At 57.6% G+C, this 19,905-nt stretch overlaps 4 protein-coding genes across 14 annotated transcripts in view; 1 reads left to right on the top strand and 3 right to left on the bottom strand.

Annotated features, from left to right (window-relative positions):
• Positions 1 to 3,944: 3,944 nt before the first annotated feature.
• si:ch73-264p11.1 (uncharacterized protein LOC100000923 homolog) lies at positions 3,945 to 5,879 on the bottom strand (the record flags this gene model as incomplete). Its single annotated transcript, XM_053860125.1, has 3 exons — positions 5,545 to 5,879; positions 4,150 to 4,213; positions 3,945 to 4,088 (listed from the first exon to the last, which is right to left on the bottom strand). Coding segments are annotated over exons 1-3 (351 nt in total), but the record flags the coding sequence as incomplete, so codon positions are not given.
• Positions 5,880 to 7,021: 1,142 nt separating this feature from the next.
• On the top strand, positions 7,022 to 11,086 carry lipib (lipase, member Ib). Of its 2 annotated transcripts, XM_053858744.1 has the most exons (9): positions 7,022 to 7,112; positions 7,473 to 7,864; positions 7,941 to 8,151; positions 8,208 to 8,297; positions 8,353 to 8,520; positions 8,584 to 8,673; positions 8,756 to 8,864; positions 9,032 to 9,205; positions 9,270 to 11,086. In XM_053858744.1, the coding sequence occupies exons 1-9, from the start codon at positions 7,052 to 7,054 to the stop codon at positions 9,349 to 9,351; spliced, it is 1,377 nt and encodes a 458-aa protein (XP_053714719.1). In that variant the 5' UTR covers positions 7,022 to 7,051; the 3' UTR covers positions 9,352 to 11,086. The 2 variants fall into 2 exon arrangements, with proteins under 2 accessions (XP_053714719.1, XP_053714718.1); XM_053858743.1 differs by having other exon boundaries at positions 9,032 to 11,086.
• Positions 9,553 to 19,317, bottom strand: zgc:112982 (uncharacterized protein LOC503771 homolog). 3 transcript variants are annotated; one of them, XM_053858728.1, is made up of 11 exons: positions 18,905 to 19,317; positions 18,423 to 18,461; positions 17,786 to 18,292; positions 16,819 to 17,442; positions 14,755 to 14,924; positions 10,518 to 10,641; positions 10,373 to 10,457; positions 10,177 to 10,298; positions 10,031 to 10,106; positions 9,878 to 9,974; positions 9,553 to 9,618 (listed from the first exon to the last, which is right to left on the bottom strand). In XM_053858728.1, the coding sequence occupies exons 2-11, from the start codon at positions 18,449 to 18,451 to the stop codon at positions 9,605 to 9,607; spliced, it is 1,848 nt and encodes a 615-aa protein (XP_053714703.1). In that variant the 5' UTR covers positions 18,452 to 18,461; positions 18,905 to 19,317; the 3' UTR covers positions 9,553 to 9,604. The 3 variants fall into 3 exon arrangements, with proteins under 3 accessions (XP_053714703.1, XP_053714700.1, XP_053714701.1); XM_053858725.1 differs by having other exon boundaries at positions 9,553 to 9,974; XM_053858726.1 differs by lacking the exon at positions 18,423 to 18,461 and having other exon boundaries at positions 9,553 to 9,974.
• A 136-nt stretch (positions 19,318 to 19,453) lies between these two features.
• Positions 19,454 to 19,905, bottom strand: part of map7d2b (MAP7 domain containing 2b) — a 10,144-nt gene continuing 9,692 nt past the window's right edge. For all 8 annotated transcript variants that reach the window (XM_053858737.1, XM_053858741.1, XM_053858739.1 and 5 more), the window contains one exon: positions 19,454 to 19,905. This exon is cut by the window's right edge and continues 248 nt beyond it. The gene's annotated coding sequence lies outside the window, so the exon portion shown is untranslated.

Here is a 19,905-nt window from a genome sequence, read left to right as displayed (position 1 = left end):
GGCTTCCACATGGCTCTCTGTGTCGGACTGGTCGTTTCCCTCCAATGGGTGTCTGGACAATGTGTCTGCAACGATCAGCTGTTTCCCAGGAACATGCTCAGCCACAATGTTAAAGCGCATGAGGCGCATCAATAGCCTCTGACATCTCAGTGGTGTCTTGTCGATATCATAAGTGTTAATCAGTGGCACCAAAGGTTTGTGATCGGTTTGCAGTCGCACACTCCCCATGCCCTGAATAGATCTGGCGAAACGTTCACATGCCCACACCGAAGCCAAGCACTCCTTTTCAATTTGGGAATATCTTTTCTCTGCGTCTGTGAGGGTGCGGGAACAGAAGGCAACAGGACGCAGTTCTCCATCGTGGTCTTGTAGCAGCGCAGCTCCCAGCCCATAGCTACTCGCATCTGCACTGACCACCGTTGGCCGGGCTGCATTGTAGTAACAAAGTGCAGGCGCGCTGACTAACGTTGCCTTTGCTTTATCGAATGCCTGCTGTTGAGGCTCACCCCAGATCCAGACGCTCTCTTTCTTGAGTAAACTGGTAATTGGATGTAGCATTGTGGACAGTCCTGGAAGGAATTTTCCAACATAATTTATCAATCCCAACACTTGTCGTAACTGTTCTACATTTGTGGGGTTGGGCATCCTGGTGATAGCCTCCACTTTGCTTTTGTCTGGTTTGACTCCGTCCGCGCTTATGACATGTCCAAAGAACTGTAGCTCACTCCTTTTAAAATGACACTTAGCTCTGTTGAGCTTGAGTCCTGATGCCATAATTCTCTGTAACACTGCATCCATGCGACGGTCATGCTCTTCCTCACTTGAGCCAAAGACCAGCACATCATCCATGACAACAACCACACCATCCAGGTCTTTTAACAACGTGCTCATTAGTCTCTGAAATATTTCGGGTGCAGAAGTAATCCCAAATGGAAGACGTTTAAAACAAAACCTACCCATGGGCGTGATAAATGTGGTTAACTTCCAGCAGCTGGGATCCAACGGAATCTGCCAGAAACCGCTTGAGGCATCCAGAGTCGAGAACACTTTGGCTCCGATTAGTTTTGGAGTAATATCATCCAGTGTGGGTAATATGTAGCGCTCCCGCTTCACGACTTTGTTCAGGTGCTTCAGGTCCACACACACCCTGACTTCGTCTTTGTTGCGCTTTGGGGCTGGGACCATTGGGGCACACCAGTCGGTGGGCTCAGTCACTTCCTCGATGATCCCCAAATCTAACATGCGCTTCAATTCTTTTTCAACTTTGGGGAGAAGCGGAAAGGGGACCCTGCGTGGTGTATTGACACTGTAGGGTACAGCATCGCTGGTCAGCTCTATCTTAACTGGCTCACAGTTCAGTCGTCCCATTTCTCCAAACAAATCTCCAGTCAGACATTTTTTTATTTCGTTAACTCTCGCCACCAGTCCCATCTGCTTCGCCACTGTTTTCCCTAGCAGGTTGCTAGCAAATGGCCCTTTGATGACTGTTATCCAATGTGTGTATTTTCCTCCTTTATACTTGGTCTCAGCTCTGAACTTCCCCACACAAGTGACTTTTCCACCTGGACTGTACACCAACTGCCTGGACCGCACTAGTTCGGGTTTGGGCTGTAGCTTGTTATATGCCCTCTCTGATATAACTGTAGTGTCTGCCCCTGTATCTATTTTCAAATCGACCCTGCAGCCATTCACTTGCAGCTCCACGTCCCAGTCAGTATCTGACCCTGACTCTTCTATGATTGTGGGGTTTTGATTTGCCACGCCTCCTTGGAAAAGTCCGCCAATGAAAAATGTCTCTTGGTCAGAATCCATCACCGACTCTGCTCTGACTTCTTTTATCATCCTACTCCTACACACCACAGCAAAATGTCCTTTCTTATGGCACTTATTGCACTTCTTATTATAAGCGGGACACTGCTCACTTTTACTCTGGCCTCTATTGCACCGTGGGCAGCGTCGACTCTCCTCGAACCTCTGTCCTCGTGCCGGCGCCTGCTGTGTAACATCGCAGCTCCGCCTCGCTCTGCTGAACTGTTTGTGTCTCACCTCAGTTGGAGTTTTTGTGACACCTCCTTGTCCCGTATTCCGATGACAATCCGATCCCGGATGTGCTCATCCTTAGCGTTGCCAAACTCACAGTGTTGCGCGAGCTCATACAGGCTCCGCACGAAAGCTTCCACTGTCTCCTCCGTCTTCTGTGTTCTTCGATGGAAACACGCGCGGTCGTGGATGACGTTCCGTCTTGGGACGAAGTGCTCGTCGAACTTCTCCACCACCGTTTTAAAGTCGTACTCCGGATGTGGCATTGCGTCTGAAGCAGCCGGAAACACGAACGAGGCATATATTGGCTCCGCATCTCTTCCCATCGAATAAAGAAGTGAATTCACTTGGACTTCCCCACTCTCACGGTCCAATTTCGAGGCAACACGAAAACGGGAAAAACGTTGTCTCCAAATCGGCCACTCCGCCGGAATGGAAAAATCAAACGGCTCTGGAGGACCAAACTTCGCCATCTTCTGTTCAATATTCCCGTGTCGACTTTACTTCTGACACCATGTCATGAGAAGAGACGTGCCGTGTTGGTTTCTCTGATTTATTTGAGTCACAACAGTTCACAGGTAGCACACGTGGATTTCTGCCTAATGGAAAACCCGCTCCGGTGTCTATATACTGACACACACGTCACCAGTCACTACGGCAATCACATTAGGACACAATACAATTCTCACTACAGTCACAGATTTCAGATCAAATAATTGGATCTTTCTGTGCAATTTGCATGCAGTTTTCTATCTTGCCTATGAGGTCTCAGTGGTTCATTTGGTTTATTGCAACCAAATAAACAACAGGACAAACGTTAATTATTTTATCTGAAATCTTGTTAAAATATCCAAATTGTTGAATACAGGTCAAATGTAGTGATATATATAAAATAAGGTTAAAATACAGTTAATGCGTCGGCGTAGTACTTTAGTAATTCAAATTCTGCTTCTCTTGATGAAATACCAGCGTGTAGTGAGGCGTGGCGCAATGACGTTGCTAATTTGATTCTCATTTATGTGTCAAGCAGCTGCACCCATGTGCGCATGTGGACAGGAAATGACGTCATAAAACTGAGCCCTGGAAGCAAAACGGGATGAAGAAGCAAATCGGGCTGTGACATGGAGGTCGAGCAGGTCCGTTTCTGTCAGGGCAGGAGCCGGGAACGCGACGGAGGTCTGCGCATGCGCGGGGGTGACCTCGCTACGGTGGCCCCACAGGGACAAACGCGTGTGACAGGACAGGACCGGGAAAGTGACGGACTTGTACTGGGGTTGGTCCGTGAGTCTGAGCTGAATGTGGGGCTCCTCCCGTGCTGCACCTGAGGAGGAGAACAAGACTAGTTGGACCTGAAAGGTTCCTTTCCGAACCAACTGCATGCTGGGACGAGACCACACTGGGTCGTGTGGTCACGCTGCCGGGGGCCAGACCCGTCCTGTCATTAGAGCCCCTCTGTGTGTGTGTGTGTGTGCGGTCTGACCTTGACTCACTCACCCTCCTCCACGCTCCTGCGCTCATCTGCCTCCTGATTGGTGGAAATTGCAGCTGCAGCAAAAACAATAATGAGACCACAGACAGGAAGTGAGGTGGCAGGTTTATTGACAGACATCACAGGGAGGGGGGAGTGTCGGGTCCTGGCGTGGCATGGGGCCGGCTCGGTTGTGCTCTCAGCCTCAGGAAGGCAGAACCGTGACGTAGTCCGGGTCTGAGGAGAGAAACCGGGACGGTGGTGACAGGGTCCAGGTGGGTCTGCGTGACGTACCGCCGACGTACCGCCGGACCCCGGGTCGGCGCTGTGGTGCCGGACCAACATGGCCGTCCGTCTCGGGACCGAGTGGCGCAGGTGCGTGGCAAGTCCCTGGTCTGGCCCCTTGTAGTGCTGGACCAGGTCCTGCAGAGTCTTGGGCGCTGTGGTGCCGGACCAACATGGCCGTCCGTCTCGGGACCGAGTGGCGCAGGTGCGTGGCAAGTCCCTGGTCCGGCCCCTTGTAGTGCTGGACCAGGTCCTGCAGAGTCTTGAAGAAGGTCTGGGCCACGCCGCTGGCCACCTGCAGGGCAGAGGCCGGGTCAGAACCGACTGGACCTCCCTCACCGGGGTCAGTGTGTTACCATCAGTGTGTAGTGACCCGTGTGTGTCCTCATGATCCGGTAGGTGTAGATCACTCCCTGTTTGCTGCAGTGGAGAGAAAAGAGGGGTCAGTCCTGGGTGAGATGGTGAGGGGGTGAGAGAGTGACAGGATGAGAGGGTGAAGGGGTGAGAGAGTGACAGGATGAGAGGGTGAAGGGGTGAGAGAGTGACAGGATGAGAGGGTGAAGGGGTGAGAGAGTGACAGGATGAGATGGTGAGGGGGTGAGAGAGTGACAGGATGAGAGGGTGAAGGGGTGAGAGAGTGACAGGATGAGAGGGTGAAGGGGTGAGAGAGTGATAGGATGAGATGGTGAGGGGGTGAGAGAGTGACAGGATGAGAGGGTGAAGGGGTGAGAGAGTGACAGGATGAGAGGGTGAAGGGGTGAGAGAGTGACAGGATGAGAGGGTGAAGGGGTGAGAGAGTGACAGGATGAGAGGGTGAAGGGGTGAGAGAGTGACAGGATGAGATGGTGAGGGGGTGAGATGTGAAAGGCTGAGGGGATGAGAGGACCACAGGGTGGGAGGGTGAGGGGGTGAGAGAGTGACAGGATGAGAGGGTGAAGGGGTGAGAGAGTGACAGGATGAGATGGTGAGGGGGTGAGAGAGTGACAGGATGAGATGGTGAGAGAGTGAGAGGGTGAGAGAGTGACAGGATGAGAGGGTGAGAGAGTGACAGGATGAGAGGGTAAGATGGTGAGAGAGTGACTGGGTGAGATGGTGAGGGGGTGAGAGAGTGACTGGGTGAGATGGTGAGGGGGTGAGAGAGTGACAGGATGAGATGGTGAGGGGGTGAGAGAGTGACAGGATGAAGGGGTGAGAGAGTGACAGGATGAGCGGGTGAGATGGTGAGAGAGTGACTGGGTGAGATGGTGAGGGGGTGAGATGTGAAAGGCTGAGGGGATGAGAGGACCACAGGGTGGGAGGGTGAGGACCCACACCACTCCCACAACACTCTGGAAGAGCCTGTGACGGAGCAGACAAGGGTCGGATCCACCACGTGAAGGGGCCGCGCACGCACCACCAGAGCAGCTGACTGACAACCGGACGCGGAGGAGGAGCAAACCCGCGCGAGGCTTCCTCGGACCGGACGTGGTGAGGCCGCGACTCAGGCGAGAACACAGTCAGCCACGCAAACAGGCCTCCGCACCCCCGGCCCGTCACAGGACGGCCGCACCTGGAGCCTGGCGCCCGCTTGGCTGGTCACATGACCAGGGCCCGGTCCCCTCCACAGACCTGGCTCAGAGTCTGGACTAGATCCAGGTCATGTCACTTGTTGGGCGGCAGGTTCTTCTGCTCCTCCACCACAGCGCCACCTAGATCTCCTCTGAGGACCAGCAGCGTGAAGCGTGGCTCTCACCCTCTCACCCGTCACTCACTAGACACACAGGCACAGGGCTCCCACGATGGTCTCGCTGTCCCGGATCAGGAAGGTCCCGTCCTGGAGCCGCTGACCCAGCAGCCGCTCGCACTCCTGCCTGCCGATGGCGCCGTGGTAACAGTGGGGCAGCGCCGTCGCCATGGTCACGACCGGCCCAGGCGGAGGTCCGGGCGCTGTCTCGACGCTCGTTCGACTGCAGAGCGCCGAGTCTGTCGGGTCGGAGGGAGGAGGGGAGGTCTGACCTCAGAAGAGGAAGTCGCCCGCTCAGGGAGGGAAGTCACTGCTGCTGATCAAACTCTCCACAGTCAGTCCAGAGACGTGACTCACCTCGAGTCCCCACCACACTAGCACGCACACACACACACACACACACACCTCGGTCTGTCCTTGTGAGGACCCCCAAACACACGGCTCACCTGAACCTCGGGACTCTGGACCAGACTCAGACCCACTTGTTTTGGGGCTGAACCTTGCCAAATGTCCCCGCCATGTCATATGGTCCTCACCAAGACAGTGTTTTGTCAAGAGTCCCCACACTGTGGGATAAACAGAGAGACACACACACACACCTGCCGCGCGTCATCATGAGTGCGCTGAGGACCGTGCGACCACAGGACGAGCCTCGTCTCCGCCTGGTCTGGTCCTGAGCCGGAAGTTCTGCGCACGTCTGTCAGTCTGCTTTATGACGTAGTTGAGGTCGGTTTTGTATTGTTATTATGACGCTTTTATCTGATACCCGACAGCCATGTCAAGCTCCTCCCAAACGGCGGTGCCTCACCGGTGCAAAAGCTCTGTGCCGCTTTGCTTCTGCTGAACAGGCAGCGGCGCCACTTCTCCCTACTGACCCCTGCAGGACGCGGGGATGCGAGCGTGGGCCGGCCGCAGCAATGTTGGGATGCAGGAGGTCAAAGGTCACCGCCTTGAACATGGCGCCCTCCGAGGGCCACTGCAGGACAAGGCAACGCTCTGACTCATTCTAGACCTGTGTGTGTGAGAGTGGAGGGCGGGGCCACGCCGATGATGTCAGAGGAGACCTGAGGGACCGGGAGGGTCCTCCACTGGAGACCTCCGCCTTCATCATCATCATCATCATCATCATCATGGTGGCTTTGCTGCCCCCTGCAGGTCATAGTTGACTCCTCGGTGGAGTCTGCTCCTGTGGAGAGCTGCTGCAGAGTGAGAGCCACGGAGGTCGTGACCTTTCAGCGGCCAGTCAGAGCGGACCCCCCACACTGCCAGGGCGGGGCCCGCGGGCCCAGATCTGCTGAGGCTGGGCTGAAAGAGAGATCAAAGGCCTGGGCGGGTGGGCGGGGCCTGTGGTGGCTGGCCGGCGGCTGTTATTAGCGCGGCTGTGGTGGCGCCACCCTCTGGCCCGCAGTCCTGCGGCGAGCACGCCACCCGTCTGCAGGGACCCTCCTGGAGGGCGGGGCGGAGAGAGGCGGCCGTCCCTCCCTCCATCCTCCTCCTCCTCCTCCTCACGTCTCTCTCCACTCTGCTGCTCAGCCATGGAGGCCAGAAGACTGAAGTCTCTGCTGCTTCTGTTGGGAGTCCTGAAGTTCTGCTCCGGTGAGTCCAGCATCTGCCCACAGCCCAGAAGCCCGTGAGCGTGAGCGTGTGTGTGTGTGAGAGCAAACTAGTTTATCTGTACTCGTGAGGAACTTCCAAATACCTGGGTCCGGTCTGGACCAGGGTGCTGGTCCAGGAGAGCCATGCGTTCAGGGTGATGGGCAGGAGAGGTCCTGTGGAGTCCGGTTCTGTTTGGACCACACGGTCCCGGCCAGACCTGTGTGTGTGTGTGTGTGTGCGTGTGTCCTGCTGTGATTGACAGCTGTAAGCAGGCGACAGCGGGTTTTTTATAGCCGCCTGATCCACCTGAGCTGCACTGAGTGACGGGCTCGTGACCTCTGACCTGTCGGCTGTGTGCAGGCCAGGAGACGAGCGGCGAGCGCGAGCCATGCGACGACTTCACCGACCTGGACCTGTCCCACTGCCTGGTGGGCACCAGCCTGGCCGTGCGCCTGCTGCTCTACACGCGCCTCAGTCCGAGCTGCGGCCGCGAGCTGCGCCACCAGCACCTGTCCGCGCAGCCGCACCTCAACCTGTCGCGGCCCACGGCCTTCGTCATCCACGGGTACCGGCCCACCGGCGCCCCGCCCGTCTGGATCGACCACATCGTGCGGCTGCTGGCAGAGCAGCGCGACATGAACGTGATCGTGGTGGACTGGAACCAGGGCGCCGCCAACCTCAACTACTTCACCGCCGTCACCTACACGCGGGAGGCGGCGCACAACCTGACCGCCTTCATCCTGGCCATGCAGGTGAGACGGGCGCGCGGGGCCGCCGAGGAGGAAACGCCGTGCGACTGTGCGCGTGTGTGTGTGTGCGCGCGCGCAGGAGGGCGGGGCCTCGCTCGGCTCGCTGCACCTGATCGGCGTCAGCCTCGGCGCGCACCTGGCGGGCTTCGTGGGCGCCAACCTGAAGGGCAGGATCGGCCGCATCACGGGCCTGGACCCGGCCGGACCCATGTTCACCGGCGCCGGGCCTGACGACAGACTGGACCCGACGGACGCCGAGCTGGTGGACGTCCTGCACACCGACATGAACTGTGAGCCAGTGCGCGGCCGCGCAGACGCTCGAGCGTGACGCGCCTCTCTCCCGCAGCCTTCGGACTCCGGGGACAACACGGACACATCGACTTCTACGCCAACGGAGGAGCGGATCAGCCCGGCTGCCCCAGGAGCATCTTCTCCGGTACCGCCCGCCCGCGCGCGCCGCCGCTGACACGCTGACCCGCTCTCTGCGGCAGGCAAGTCCTACTTCGTGTGTGACCACCAGCGCTCGGTCTTCCTGTACCTGTGCGCGCTGAACCGGACCTGCCGTCTGAGCGGCTACCCCTGCGCGTCCTACAGCGACTTCCTGGACGGACGCTGCCTGCAGTGCGAGGCCTTCAGGCCGGCGTCCTGCCCCCTGCTGGGTGAGCGCGGACTCGCGGTCAGGCGTCCCGCTGCAGGGGTCACATGACTGCTGTCCCCTGCAGGTTACGACCTGAGCGAGTGGAAGGAGGTTCTGCTGCAGCTCGGACAGACCAAAGTTTTCTTCAGCACCACGGCGGCGCCGCCCTACAGGAGTGAGTCCGGCGCCGTGGGCCCGGCCCGGAGGCTGCGGACGCGCCTGACCCGTGTGTGTGTGTGTGTGTGTGTGTGTGGCAGAGCTGAGCTACAGGGTGGACATGGTCACCTGGAACCAGTACCTGCGCTGGGGAGTGGTCTACATCCGCCTGCACAGCGGCAAGACCTTCACGGAGGCCCGGGTCGACCAGTGAGTCCGCTTCTGGGTTCAGACTCGGGTCCTGGGTCCGCTCGAGTCTCTGGTGTCTGGGCTCTCCATGAGCCCGTCTAGAGCCCAACCCAACGGCGGGACCTGCAGACCCGCCTCAGCCAGACAGGTCGGGTTCCGGTCCACTAACCGCTGCTCTCCTGCTTCAGCAAGCGGCTGCGTCTGGAGCAGTACACCTCCACCCGGCTGCTGGCCCAGTTCGATGAAGACCTCCAGAACGTCCACAAGATCTCCATGCGCATCGTGACCGGCAACGTGATCGGACCTCGCTACAAGATCCGCCTGCTGCGGATCCGCTTCACCCCGCTGGAGCGGCCCGACAGGTCAGTCTGTCCGGCGGCTGGGGGCTACACAGCGCCACCCACAGTCCCTGTGTTGCCGCCGCAGGCCGCAGATGTGTCGCTTCGACATCATCGTGGAGGAGAACACGGAGGTGACCTTCCGCCCGCTTCCCTGCGAGCTCCGCTGACCTCAGAGGTCGAGGGTCAGACGGACCACCACTGCAACCTCTGTGCCTTTCTACAGCAGCGACCTTCCGCTCGTGCCGCCTGACCTTTCATCATGCAGTGAGGTCATGACCTCCAGAGTGTGTTTGTATTCCTGTTTTTTTACTGCTGAAATAAAGCCGTGAGGTGTGTGAGAGTGAACCCAGTCGAGGACACAAGAGCCGTCAGAGTGAGAGCAGCTTTATTCCGGAGGCTCGATGACGGCTCCTCCGGACGTCACCGGCCGGGACCTGCAGAGACAGGTAACAGGATTGGCAGCTCAGGTAAGGATTAGAGCGCAGGGGTCAAAGGTCAGAGATGACATAAGCAGGTTACACAACAAGGCGCTCCAGAACCGGTCGGGCTAAATGAGTCACGGCGGATTCCGTGACATCACCGAGCAAGAGGTCACATGACCGACCAGTTCTGAACCTGCTGAGCAACGGGCGTGTCCTCTGTGTAACCCCGCCGTCGCACTGGTCATGTGACCAGCCTCCGCGCCCCACGCACCTGCAGGGCCGCCGTGGTGGTTCTGCCGTTTGGGACAAAAACCTTTGCGGTAGTTCCTCCCGGGGCCATTGGGCCGGAAGAATCCTCCACGATGAGCCTGCAGAGGTCAGAGGTCAGCTCCATCAGGCAGCCCGCAGCACAAGCGCCACTCACCGTGCTGCTCTTGGGTCTGGAGTCCTCCTCCGTCAGCGAGTCCTGGTTCCTGAAGGTGGAGATCCACCCGGACAGACTGGAAAAAAGAGAAAGAGAGAGAGCAGCGTGAGCTTCAGCACGAGGAGGCCGTGAAGGCTGCGGCTCACCTGGACAGCAGAGGCTGCGGGGCCGAGCTGCTTCCTGCGATGGTGACCTTCACCCCCTCCAGCCTCTCCTGCCTCCTCCTCTCCAGGTTGTGCCGAAGGTCACCAGGTCCTCGCTGCGGCTTCTGTCAACACACACACACATGCGTGTGCAGGTGAGTCCACGACCTGTGGAGATGGAGGTCCAGTGTCGGTCCACCTGCAGGAGCTCCGGCGGCTCCAAGAACGGCGGGTCCTCGTCCAGGTCCAGGTCCAGGTCCAGGTCCAGGTCCAGGTGGAAGGCGCTGCAATAGAAGCAGACAGTGGTGAGCAGGGCGGCGGCGGCGGCAGGGAGCCAGCCTCACCGGTTGGTGGTGCTGAACCTCTGGTTGAGAGTCAGCTCCTCCTTCTCTTCCTCCGGCACGCTCTCATGCCGGGGCGCCGAGAACCTCTGGTTGAGAGTGATGGCGTCACCTCTGAAGTAGACTTCTGCGGAGGGAGACGCACAGCCATCACATTGACAGCGCCAGCTGGAGCCACAGATCTGAGTCAAGACCTTCAGGACGACGACACCATCAGGGTCAGGGCTCCAGTGCTGCTGAGGGGCTGCGTCACATGACCAGAGGGGGGCGGTCAGGCACGACAGTGACTTCCTAACACTGACTGGAGTACGTTTGGGGAATTTGTGTACTTGTAGGAGTAGTTTTCAGTCCCTGTACTTTGGACTTTGACTTGAGTAGATCAGCGAAGAAGAAACAGTACTTTTACTCCGCTACATTAGGTTTCATTGAGCTGGTTACTTTTCTTAAATCGCATCCGTGTGCGCATTCATCTGTCTCTCTCTCTCCCCCTCTCTCTCAAGGAGAGGAAGGTACTTTTATTTATTTATTAGAGAGAGAGGGAGAGAGAGAGAGAGAGTTAGAGAGAGAGGGAGAGAGAGAGAGGGAGAGAGGGAGGGAGAGAGAGAGAGAGGGAGAGAGGGAGGGAGGGAGAGAGAGAGGGAGGGAGAGAGAGAGAGAGGGAGGGAGGGAGGGAGGGAGAGAGAGGAGGGAGAGAGAGAGAGAGAGGGAGGTGGGAGGGGAGAGAGAGAGAGGGAGAGAGAGAGAGAGAGAGGGAAGGAGGGAGGGAGAGAGAGAGAGAGAGAGAGGGAGAGAGGAGGAGGGAGAGAGAGAGGGAGAGAGAGAGAGAGAGAGGGAATGAGAGGGAGGGAGGGTGGGTGGGAGAGAGAGAGGGAGAGAGAGAGAGAGAGAGAGAGAGGGAGGTGGGAGAGGGAGAGAGAGAGAGAGAGAGGGAAGGAGGGAGGGAGAGAGAGAGGGAGAGAGAGAGAGAGGAGGGAGAGAGAGGGAGGTGGGAGGGGAGAGAGAGAGAGGGAGAGACAGAGAGAGGGAGAGAGAGAGGAGGGAGAGAGGGAGACAGAGAGAGGGAGAGAGAGAGGAGGGAGAGAGAGAGAGAGAGAGAGGGAGAGAGAGAGAGAGAGAGAGGGAGGGAGGGTGGGAGAGAGAGAGGGAGAGAGAGGAGGGAGAGAGAGAGGAGAAAGGGGAGAGAAGGAGAAAGGGGGAGAGTGGGAGTGGGGGGAGAGAGAGAAAGAGAGAGAGGGGGGAGATGGAGGGGGAGGGAAAGTGAGAGAGAGAGAGAAAGGGGGGAGATGGAGGGGGGTGGATAGAGGGAGGGAGAGAGACCTCCGCCAGGCTCTACCACGTGACTGTGTTTGACCAATCAAACGTAGCCATGCAGTCTGGTCATGTGATCATATCCGACCAAGTTGTTGACCAATGAGACGCTGGCCAGCGTCCCTTCACAATGAAGACCACGCAGGTCCAGAGAACGAGGGACACGGTAGCAACAGTGTCTCCTGTGTTCTCAGCGTTCCAGAACTCAACATGTAACTTGAGGAAACATGCTGCAGGACGTCCTTCTGTTTTGAACACGTCTCCTGTCTGTACAGTTATGTATGTCACTATGTCACAACCGGATGTGAGGAGCCTGTTGGAACCTCTCCATCAGGGCTCATCCCAACACAGCCTCAGCCTCTCTGAAGATGAGGAGGACCTCTTTGCATCCATACAGTCATGGAAATCAGGAGCAGGAGAGCATGTCCACCTCCTGCAGGTGTGTGGACCGACTCCAGGCCTCGCATCAAAACGCTGTGACTCAAAGTCAACAGGGCTCTCTGCAGCCTCCCGCTCCCTGCCAGACCTCCCTCTCAGCACTTCACCACAAGAACCTTGAGCGCCAACTACTGGTGAAGCTTCACAGTCACATTAGCGATTCTTTGAGGGGAAAAATGATGGTTACTCACGTAACCCAGGTTCTATGAATATGTGCTCCGCCCTCTAACGGCCTTCGCTATTGGTTAAAAACCAGGGAGAAGGCCGTAGGGATCAGTTTCCTCCCAGCATGGCCTTGCAGAAGACCAGTCAAGGAAAACCAACTCAACGACCAGAGGGTCCAGCCATGGTCGAAGATCCCCGCACAGACAAAACAGTGTGAGAGGTCGAAAGGTCGAAGCAGATGGCCAAGATGCTGCTTGACAGATGTCTTCCATGGAAGCACCGCCGAAAAGCGCAGCAGATGAGGAAATGGCCCTCGTTGAATGAGCCCTGAGGCCCTCCGGGGGCGCTGTGACGTGACAGCTTTGCCCTTCAGGTTTCCTCCAGCAGACAACCAGACTACTGGTCAGACGAAAGTCTTCTGTCCTGTCCACATAGCAAGCTAGGGCCCGCACCAGACACAACCGGCGCATCCTAGCCTCCCGATCAGTCTGATGAGGCAGGAATAAAAAGCCCTCAACATCAGGACTTGAGAGCGATAAGAAGACGTAATGACCTTCGGTCTGAAAGCCAGTCACAGAAGTCCCACCTTCACCAAACGAGTAAAGCTTATTAGTAGCTGGTGCACGGGCGCTTTGCACCGTATGGACGACTGCATCCAACAGCCGCATGTCCAGCAGTCTCACCCTTTCAGCAACCAGAATTTGAGGGGTCGACCCAGGACAGGACGGGAATGAATCCGGCCCTGATCATGTACCAGAGCCCTGTGAAAGTCCGGAATCATCCAGGGTGGACCCCTCGCCATGTTGACCAGGTCCGGAAACCATCTGGTCCCGGGACTGTCGGGGGCCACCGTGATCACCGTCAACTTCTGCGTCCTTACGCGTAGAAGGAATGGCATCAACAGCCTCAGTGGAGGAAACGCATACAGTCCCTGCGGCCAAGTGGCATGAGCCAGAGCATCCACCCCGAGGGTGGGGTTGTCCAACGCCCTCGAGGAGAACCACATAGGGGCTTTGTAGTTCTCCTTTGACGCAAACAAGTCCGCGACCGGAACCCCGAAGCGAGCCCAGACCGCCTCTCCCACGTGTGGGGCAAGACCCCGGTCACCCGCCAACACGCCTCCTCTGGACATTCTGTCCGTGTCCACGTTCAGCACACCTGGAACGTGACGCGCCCTCAGAGACAAAAGATGAGGCCGCCCACAGAAGAATGCGAGCCGCCACTCTGTGCAAAGAGGGAGCTCTCACTCCCCCCTGGCAGTTGATGTAGGCAACCGTCGTGGAGTTGTCCGACCTGACCATCACATGATGGCCCTCCAACCGTAGTGCAAAGTGCTCCAGCACTCTCTTCACCGCCAACAACGCCAACTGGTTTATATGCGCCGTGTGATCCGACCAAAGTCCGCTCACGCGCTCCTCTGCTAGCGCGCCCCCCCCATCCCGTCACCTTGCTCACTCTTAATCTCCCGGCACCTCTCGCCACCGCCAGCACGAGGAGAAGTTTCGACAACCTCTCGTCTAACAGACGCGCTGTCATGGATGGAGAGTCGAGGAGAATCCCCAGATATTGAGTGCAAGTGCTGGGCTGCAGCGCACTCGTCTGGAGGTTGACTGCAAAGCCCAGACATCTGATGTGCTGCAGCACAATCTCTGGGCGATGTGCGCTTCGCCAAAATGAGCCAGTCGTCCAGATATGTCAGGATCCTCATGGCTGCAGATCTAAGCGGCTCCAGCGCTCCGCGTCCGTCAGATCCACAGAGGTCATCCAGTCCCCTGGCCTGACGCACTCGAGCAGTTGCCTGATTGTCAGCATCCTGAACGAGCGGGAACAGATGTATGCATTCAACTGTCCAAGGTCCAGGGTGGGTCTGAGACCTCTTGGGAACCAGAAAGTAGACGGAATAAAAGCCCCTCCTGCGGTCCTCCTGCGGAACCAGTACCATCGCTTGTTTCTGGAGGAGCGACACCACCTCCTGCTCCAGACACAGACGTTCTGCTGGGGAGCGAGGAGACGTGAGACGGATCCCCACAAACAACTACTTGACTTGTGTTTTGTACTTGATAGATTTCTTTATTTTACTGATAGGATGGACTTTAATTTCTATGAAGATGATTGTTTTAGATTTTGGATTTGATTGAATGATAAAAAAAAAGTACTCAACAGTCACTCAGTACTTGAGTAGTTTTTTCTACTCCTACTTTTTTACTTTGACTCAAGTAATTATTGGAATGACTCATTTGTACTTCGACTTGAGTCTCTCTGTTGAGTCAGCTGCGCTGCACACCACGGACCCGGCCTGCGTGACCCGGCTGACCTCGGCGAGTGTTACCTTTGACGTGGTGCACCAGTGAGATGATCTCCTCGGCAAAGGTCCCCACGTGCACGGAGGTCTCCCTGAAGGTGCCCGAGTGCTGCAGCAGGGGCAGGAAGTCCAGGCGCTGGCGGCCCACGTTGACCAGGTCCTGGGAGAGCTGGCGGTCGGCGGAGAAGCGGGCCGAGCTGCAGGAGAAAACAAGACTCAAAGCGGCCCGGTTGAGCAGTCGGAGCCGGAGGGAGAGTGCCACATACACGGGAGGAAATCTGAGTTCACCTTTCCACCAGACTCACCAGGGAACCCGCTCAGATCTAAAGACTGGGCGGGCGAGCGCTCACGCGGGCAAAAGTTGACACTTCGTGTTTGCGTCTTTGCTCCAGTGTTCCTCGGACGGTGCTCCTCAGATGTGGAGAAGATCCCACAGTCCTGTAGGTCCACAGCTTAGTCGCTGCTGGAGAACCATCCTTCCAGGGCCTGAACTCCTTCAGAGCCTCCCAGGGCCAGGTGCCGGGCAGAAACCAAGTCAGGCTCCACTGGTGAAGCTGGTCCTCCTACCAAGGCCTCTCTCGCCACAAACAAAGTCTCCTCCGAGTACCTGGAGCTGCAGAAGGTCCAGAGCCAGTGTGGTGGTTCATCTTCATTGGCCACACTTGTCCTCGGGGTCAGAGAACCTCAGGTGCGGCCGGTCAAGTCACATCACTGGGCAGCAGACCGACCAGCCAGCAGCCACACTCAGGTTTCCTCCAGAGGAATGTTCATCCATCCTCCAGTCATCGTGTGTCAACCTTTCCGAAACCTTTGAAAGAGAACCAGAGACAGCCACTCTTCCTTCCCCTCTTCTTCTTTTCCTCCTCCTCCATTCCTTTTCTCCTCTTCCTTTCTTCTTCTTTTCATCTCCCCTCCTGTTCCTTTCTTCTACCTCCTGCTCCTCTTCCTTCTTCTTTCTCGCCCTCCTCCTCCTCCGCTTCTTCCTCCTCCTTCTTCTTCTCTTCTACTTTTCATCATGCCCCTCCTCTTCTTCTGTTTTTCTTCTCCACCACTCTTCTTCTTCCTCCTCTTGTTCTTCATCCCTCTGATCCTCTTCTTCTTTTCCTCCTCCTCTTCTTCTTCTTTTCTTCCTCCTCCTCTTCTTCATCCCTCTCCTCCTCTTCTTCATCCATCTCCTCGTCTTCTTCTTTTCTTCTTCATCATCCTCTTCATCCCTCTCCTCCTCCTCTTCTTCTTTTCTTCCTCCTCCTCCTCTTCTTCATCATCCTCCTCCTCGTTTTCATCCCTCTCCTCGTCCTCTTCTTCTTTTCTTCCTCCTCCTCCTCTTCTTCTTCATCCTCCTCCTCCTCTTCTTCATCCCTCTCCTCGTCTTCTTCTTTTCTTCTTCATCATCCTCTTCATCTCTCTCATCCTCTTCTTCTTTTCTTCCTCCTTCTCCTCTTCTTCATCCTCTTCATCCCTCTCCTCCTCTTCTTCTTTTCTTCCTCCTCCTCCTCTTCTTCTTCTTCATCCCTATCCTCGTCTTCTTCTTTTCTTCTTCATCATCCTCTTCATCCCTCTCATCCTCTTCTTCTTTTCTTCCTCCTCCTCTTCTTCATCCCTCTCTTCCTCCTCTTCATCCTCCTCCTCTTCTTCTTCATCCCTCTCTTCGTCTTCTTCATCCCTCTCCTCGTCTTCTTCTTCTTTTCTTCTTCATCATCCTCTTCATCTCTCTCATCCTCTTCTTTTCTTCCTCCTTCTCCTCCTCCTCTTCTTCATCCTCTTCATTCCTCTCCTCCTCTTCTTCTTTTCTTCCTCATCTTCTTCATCCTTCTCCTCCTCCTCTTCTTCATCCTCTTCATCCCTCTCCTCCTCCTCTTCTTCTTCTTCTTCCTCCTCCTTCTTCTTCTTCTTCATCATCCTCTTCATCCCTCTCGTCCTCTTCCTCCCCCTCCTCCTTCTCTCCGCTCCACATTCAGGGCCAGTTCCGTCCCAGTTCCCAGATCAAGAGCTCCTGCTCTTCTGGGTGGACGTTTCCTCATAGCATTGTTTCAGAAAAACCAAGTGTCAACTTTCACCCCGGCCGTCGTCACAGCGCCGCTCATACTTTACCTTTCTAGCGTGACGGGTCGACTGGTGTCCACCTTGATGGTCAGGGTCTCCTCATCCTCAGTGGGTGGGTTATTCACATTCGGAAGGTTCTGCAGCCACAGACGAGGCATTCTGGGGTCCAGGTCCTCCCGGGTCCGGTCCCGCTCCAGACTCTCCGGTCTGGATCTCCTGGGGTCACGTAGGTGCTCCTCTTCCTCAGGTCCACGGGACTCAGCTGGGTGAGACTGGGATCCGGGTCTTTGCCGCTGCTGAGCGGGAGGCGGGTTCTTGTGCTGCCAGTCCGTCCTGCGCTGACTGGGCCTGCTCCCCAGAGGGGGCCAGTGGTGGCGAGCGTGGTGGGCCATCCCATCCCAGGCGGGATCTTTCCTCCTGTGGAACCCATCCTGGGAGCTCCTCTCTGCATCCCACCGGGCCGGGCTTCCTCTCGGACCCTCCTGTGAGGAGCTGCTGCCGCGGGGCTGCGCATGTGGCTCGCGGCCTCCGTGAGGTCCTCGGCCCTCACAGACACCGTGACCGTGGTCAATGATCAGCGGGCCCGAGTGACGGAAGCCTCCTTGTGAGGGGCGACCGTGAGGGTGTGGACCACAGGTGTCAGAGCCTATAGCCTGTTCCTCATGCCTGAACCTGTGACAACAGGAAGTGACACGCGTCAGCAACAGTCACATCACTCACATCGCTACGCTACGCTACTGGAGAACGCGGCCGACCGCTTCGCTGTGATCAGCAGTCAAACTATCCTCTGACTGTGGCCTCTGCAGGACGTCTTGTGCGAGGGTCGCACCACGCTGCTCTGCTAACATGCTAACTTCACAGAACCAGACCGTCTGGCACTCCAGGACCTCCGTGGTGTCGAGCAGAAGGTAGGTGCTGCAGCCGTCGACCTGAGGGCCCCTCCGACAGCCCGGCCTCCCTCTGGTCCCAGCCTCCCAGTGTCCCGTCTCCTGCTAAGTGGCGGTGCAGTATTTACCCGCGGTGACTGTGGTCGTCCCACTCTCTCTGCTGGCCTTGGTGGTGGGGCTGGGCTCTTCCTCCGTCTCCACTGAAACGCTCTGCCGAGGAGAACCTGTGGTCTTTGTTCCCGTCCCGAGGGCAGAACTCCCCGCGTCCTCTCCCCGGGTCCTCCCCCCTCCAGCAGGACGCTCCCTCGGTCCTGCGCTGAGCTTCTGCAGGCAGGCGCTCTCTCTGCACCCTGAGAGGAGAGCGAGGCGACCTGCTTCTGCCGGGAAAACTTGGGAGTCGCTTCCCCTCAAAGCCTCCGCCCGGGTGGGACCACAACCCTCTGTCCTTGTAGTGTCGCCGCGGCGACGGCCTCCGGTGGGAAAACTCCTCCTGGGGTGAGTGAGGCTGGCCTCCATACTCACGGCGATCATGAGGATGAGACGGAGATCTTCTCTGGAAGTGGCCGAAGCCTTCAGGACCTCTCCTGGGACGCAGGCCCCGGTCCATCTGGGGATCCTCTTCCCAGCGGTGACTCCTGAGAGACGACACGGTTTCAACGGTGACTGGAGCGGACAGAAGCGAGGACTCAAACCGACCGCCCTGACAGAACCGCTGAGGCGGGCACACGCGCACCAGGCCTCGGGACTGGCACACAAGGCACTTACCGTGGAGATCCGGAGCGCGTGCGCGACATCCCTCGATAGCTGCAGCACAACAGAAGCAAGCACACATGAGTCAGAGCCGGGCCACTGGCCTGTTAGTCAAGCGTCACCGCTGACGACAGTACTCTCATCCCGAACTGAGCCTCAGCGACACCGCTAAATCCAGAGTGGAGGTCCGTCCAGTCGCCACCTTCACCACAGCGCCTGCCTTTCACGGGCCACCGCCGGGACTTGACGGAGCCGAGAGACGGAACAGACGGTTCCAAGCCGCAGTTCGACAGAACAGACGAACACGCAGAGAAGCCGCACGCACACACCGGCGGCGCCACCGGGATGCTAACATGCTACACGGAGCCACGCGCTCGCGACACGTTTCTCTGCCCGACTCCCGAACCGAACCTCGCAACACAGTTCCCCACCCGAACCACAGGCACTGCGTGAGAGCCACACGACACCGACACGAGCAGCGAGCGCACGCCACTCACCTGCGTCCTCCGAGCGGAGCGGGCCGCCGCTGCGAGCCGCCGCTGACCCCGTGACACGCGCGGGAACCACACCGAAGCCAGCAGAGCACGTGCGGTGGGGGAAATGGCTTTCTTATCGCAAATAAACGAACATTACAACTCCTGCAGCGAGACAGACGACGGTCGCGGTGACGTCACAGGAAAACATCCCGTGATGGAGGCTCGGACTGGCGGCTGACAACACACTCAGAGGCGCATTACCGCCACCTACTGGCTCGGAGGGTGGATCTGCCAGCTCTTCCTGTCTTGGCGGATCCCAGTGGAGCTGAGCAGAACACAGGTGAAGGGACCTCTGGTCACGTGTGTGTGTGAGAGCGCGTCGGCTGACCTGAGGCTGTACAGGAAGCCACTCACTCTCAAGGTCATAGCTCTGACCTGGTGACCGAAGAAAATGGAAACAAAACTGGCCTGGAAGTGTTCCACCTGCCCTGGAGGGAGTCCAGCTGCTAGTGAGTCCCGAGGACTCAGCCGAGTCCCCGTGTCCTCCGACAGAGTCCCAACCACACGGCGACAGCTTGAAGAATTTTATTGTGGTTTCTCAGCAGCTTCATGCACAGACATCTACAATGATGGACTCCAGCGCCAGCGGCTCAACAGGCCGCCTCCCCTCAGCAGCACCAGCAGGTCCAGCAGAGAGAGTTCAGTCCGGCCGGTGCTGAAGAGAGGCCTCAGAGGTCTCATGGGCCTGGAGAGACGCGCGCAGCACACAGGACACAGTTAAAGGCCTTTACTCAGAGAGATACACTTCTACAGCCAGGGGGCCCGCGGGCCAGACGCAGGCCGACGGGGCTCCGCTATGAACAGGTGCGGGGGGGGGGACAGACAGGGGAAGTGAAGTTGGAGCTCAGACCCAGGTCCAGCCTCTGGTGCTGACGTGCGACACCGAGTCTGGACCCCGGGTGATGTGATCGGCCTGCAGGGGGCAGCAGTGAGTGGGTGATACGTGAGGAGGGGGCGCTGCA

Source organism: Synchiropus splendidus, chromosome 3 (assembly GCF_027744825.2).
Source record: "Synchiropus splendidus isolate RoL2022-P1 chromosome 3, RoL_Sspl_1.0, whole genome shotgun sequence".
Classification (NCBI taxonomy): Eukaryota; Metazoa; Chordata; class Actinopteri; order Syngnathiformes; family Callionymidae; genus Synchiropus; species Synchiropus splendidus.
The sequence above is the reverse complement of the archived record's forward strand: the minus strand, read 5'-3'. Positions and strand labels throughout refer to the sequence as shown.

What these genes read in the sequence shown, in the direction of transcription:
- lipib (XM_053858743.1), top strand. Translation starts at nt 7,052, where the DNA reads ATGGAGGCCAGAAGACTGAAGTCTCTGCTGCTTCTGTTGGGAGTCCTG. An exon ending in GGCGGCGCCGCCCTACAGGA is followed by an intron (nt 8,674 to 8,755) that starts GTGAGTCCGGCG and finishes TGTGTGTGGCAG; the next exon opens with AGCTGAGCTACAGGGTGGAC. An exon ending in ACGGAGGCCCGGGTCGACCA is followed by an intron (nt 8,865 to 9,031) that starts GTGAGTCCGCTT and finishes CTCCTGCTTCAG; the next exon opens with CAAGCGGCTGCGTCTGGAGC.
- zgc:112982 (XM_053858725.1), bottom strand. Translation starts at nt 18,451, where the DNA reads ATGTCGCGCACGCGCTCCGGATCTCCACG. An exon ending in ACTGGTGCACCACGTCAAAG is followed by an intron (nt 10,642 to 14,754) that starts GTAACACTCGCC and finishes CTCCCTCCGCAG; the next exon opens with AAGTCTACTTCAGAGGTGAC. An exon ending in AGGTTCAGCACCACCAACCG is followed by an intron (nt 10,458 to 10,517) that starts GTGAGGCTGGCT and finishes CTTCTATTGCAG; the next exon opens with CGCCTTCCACCTGGACCTGG.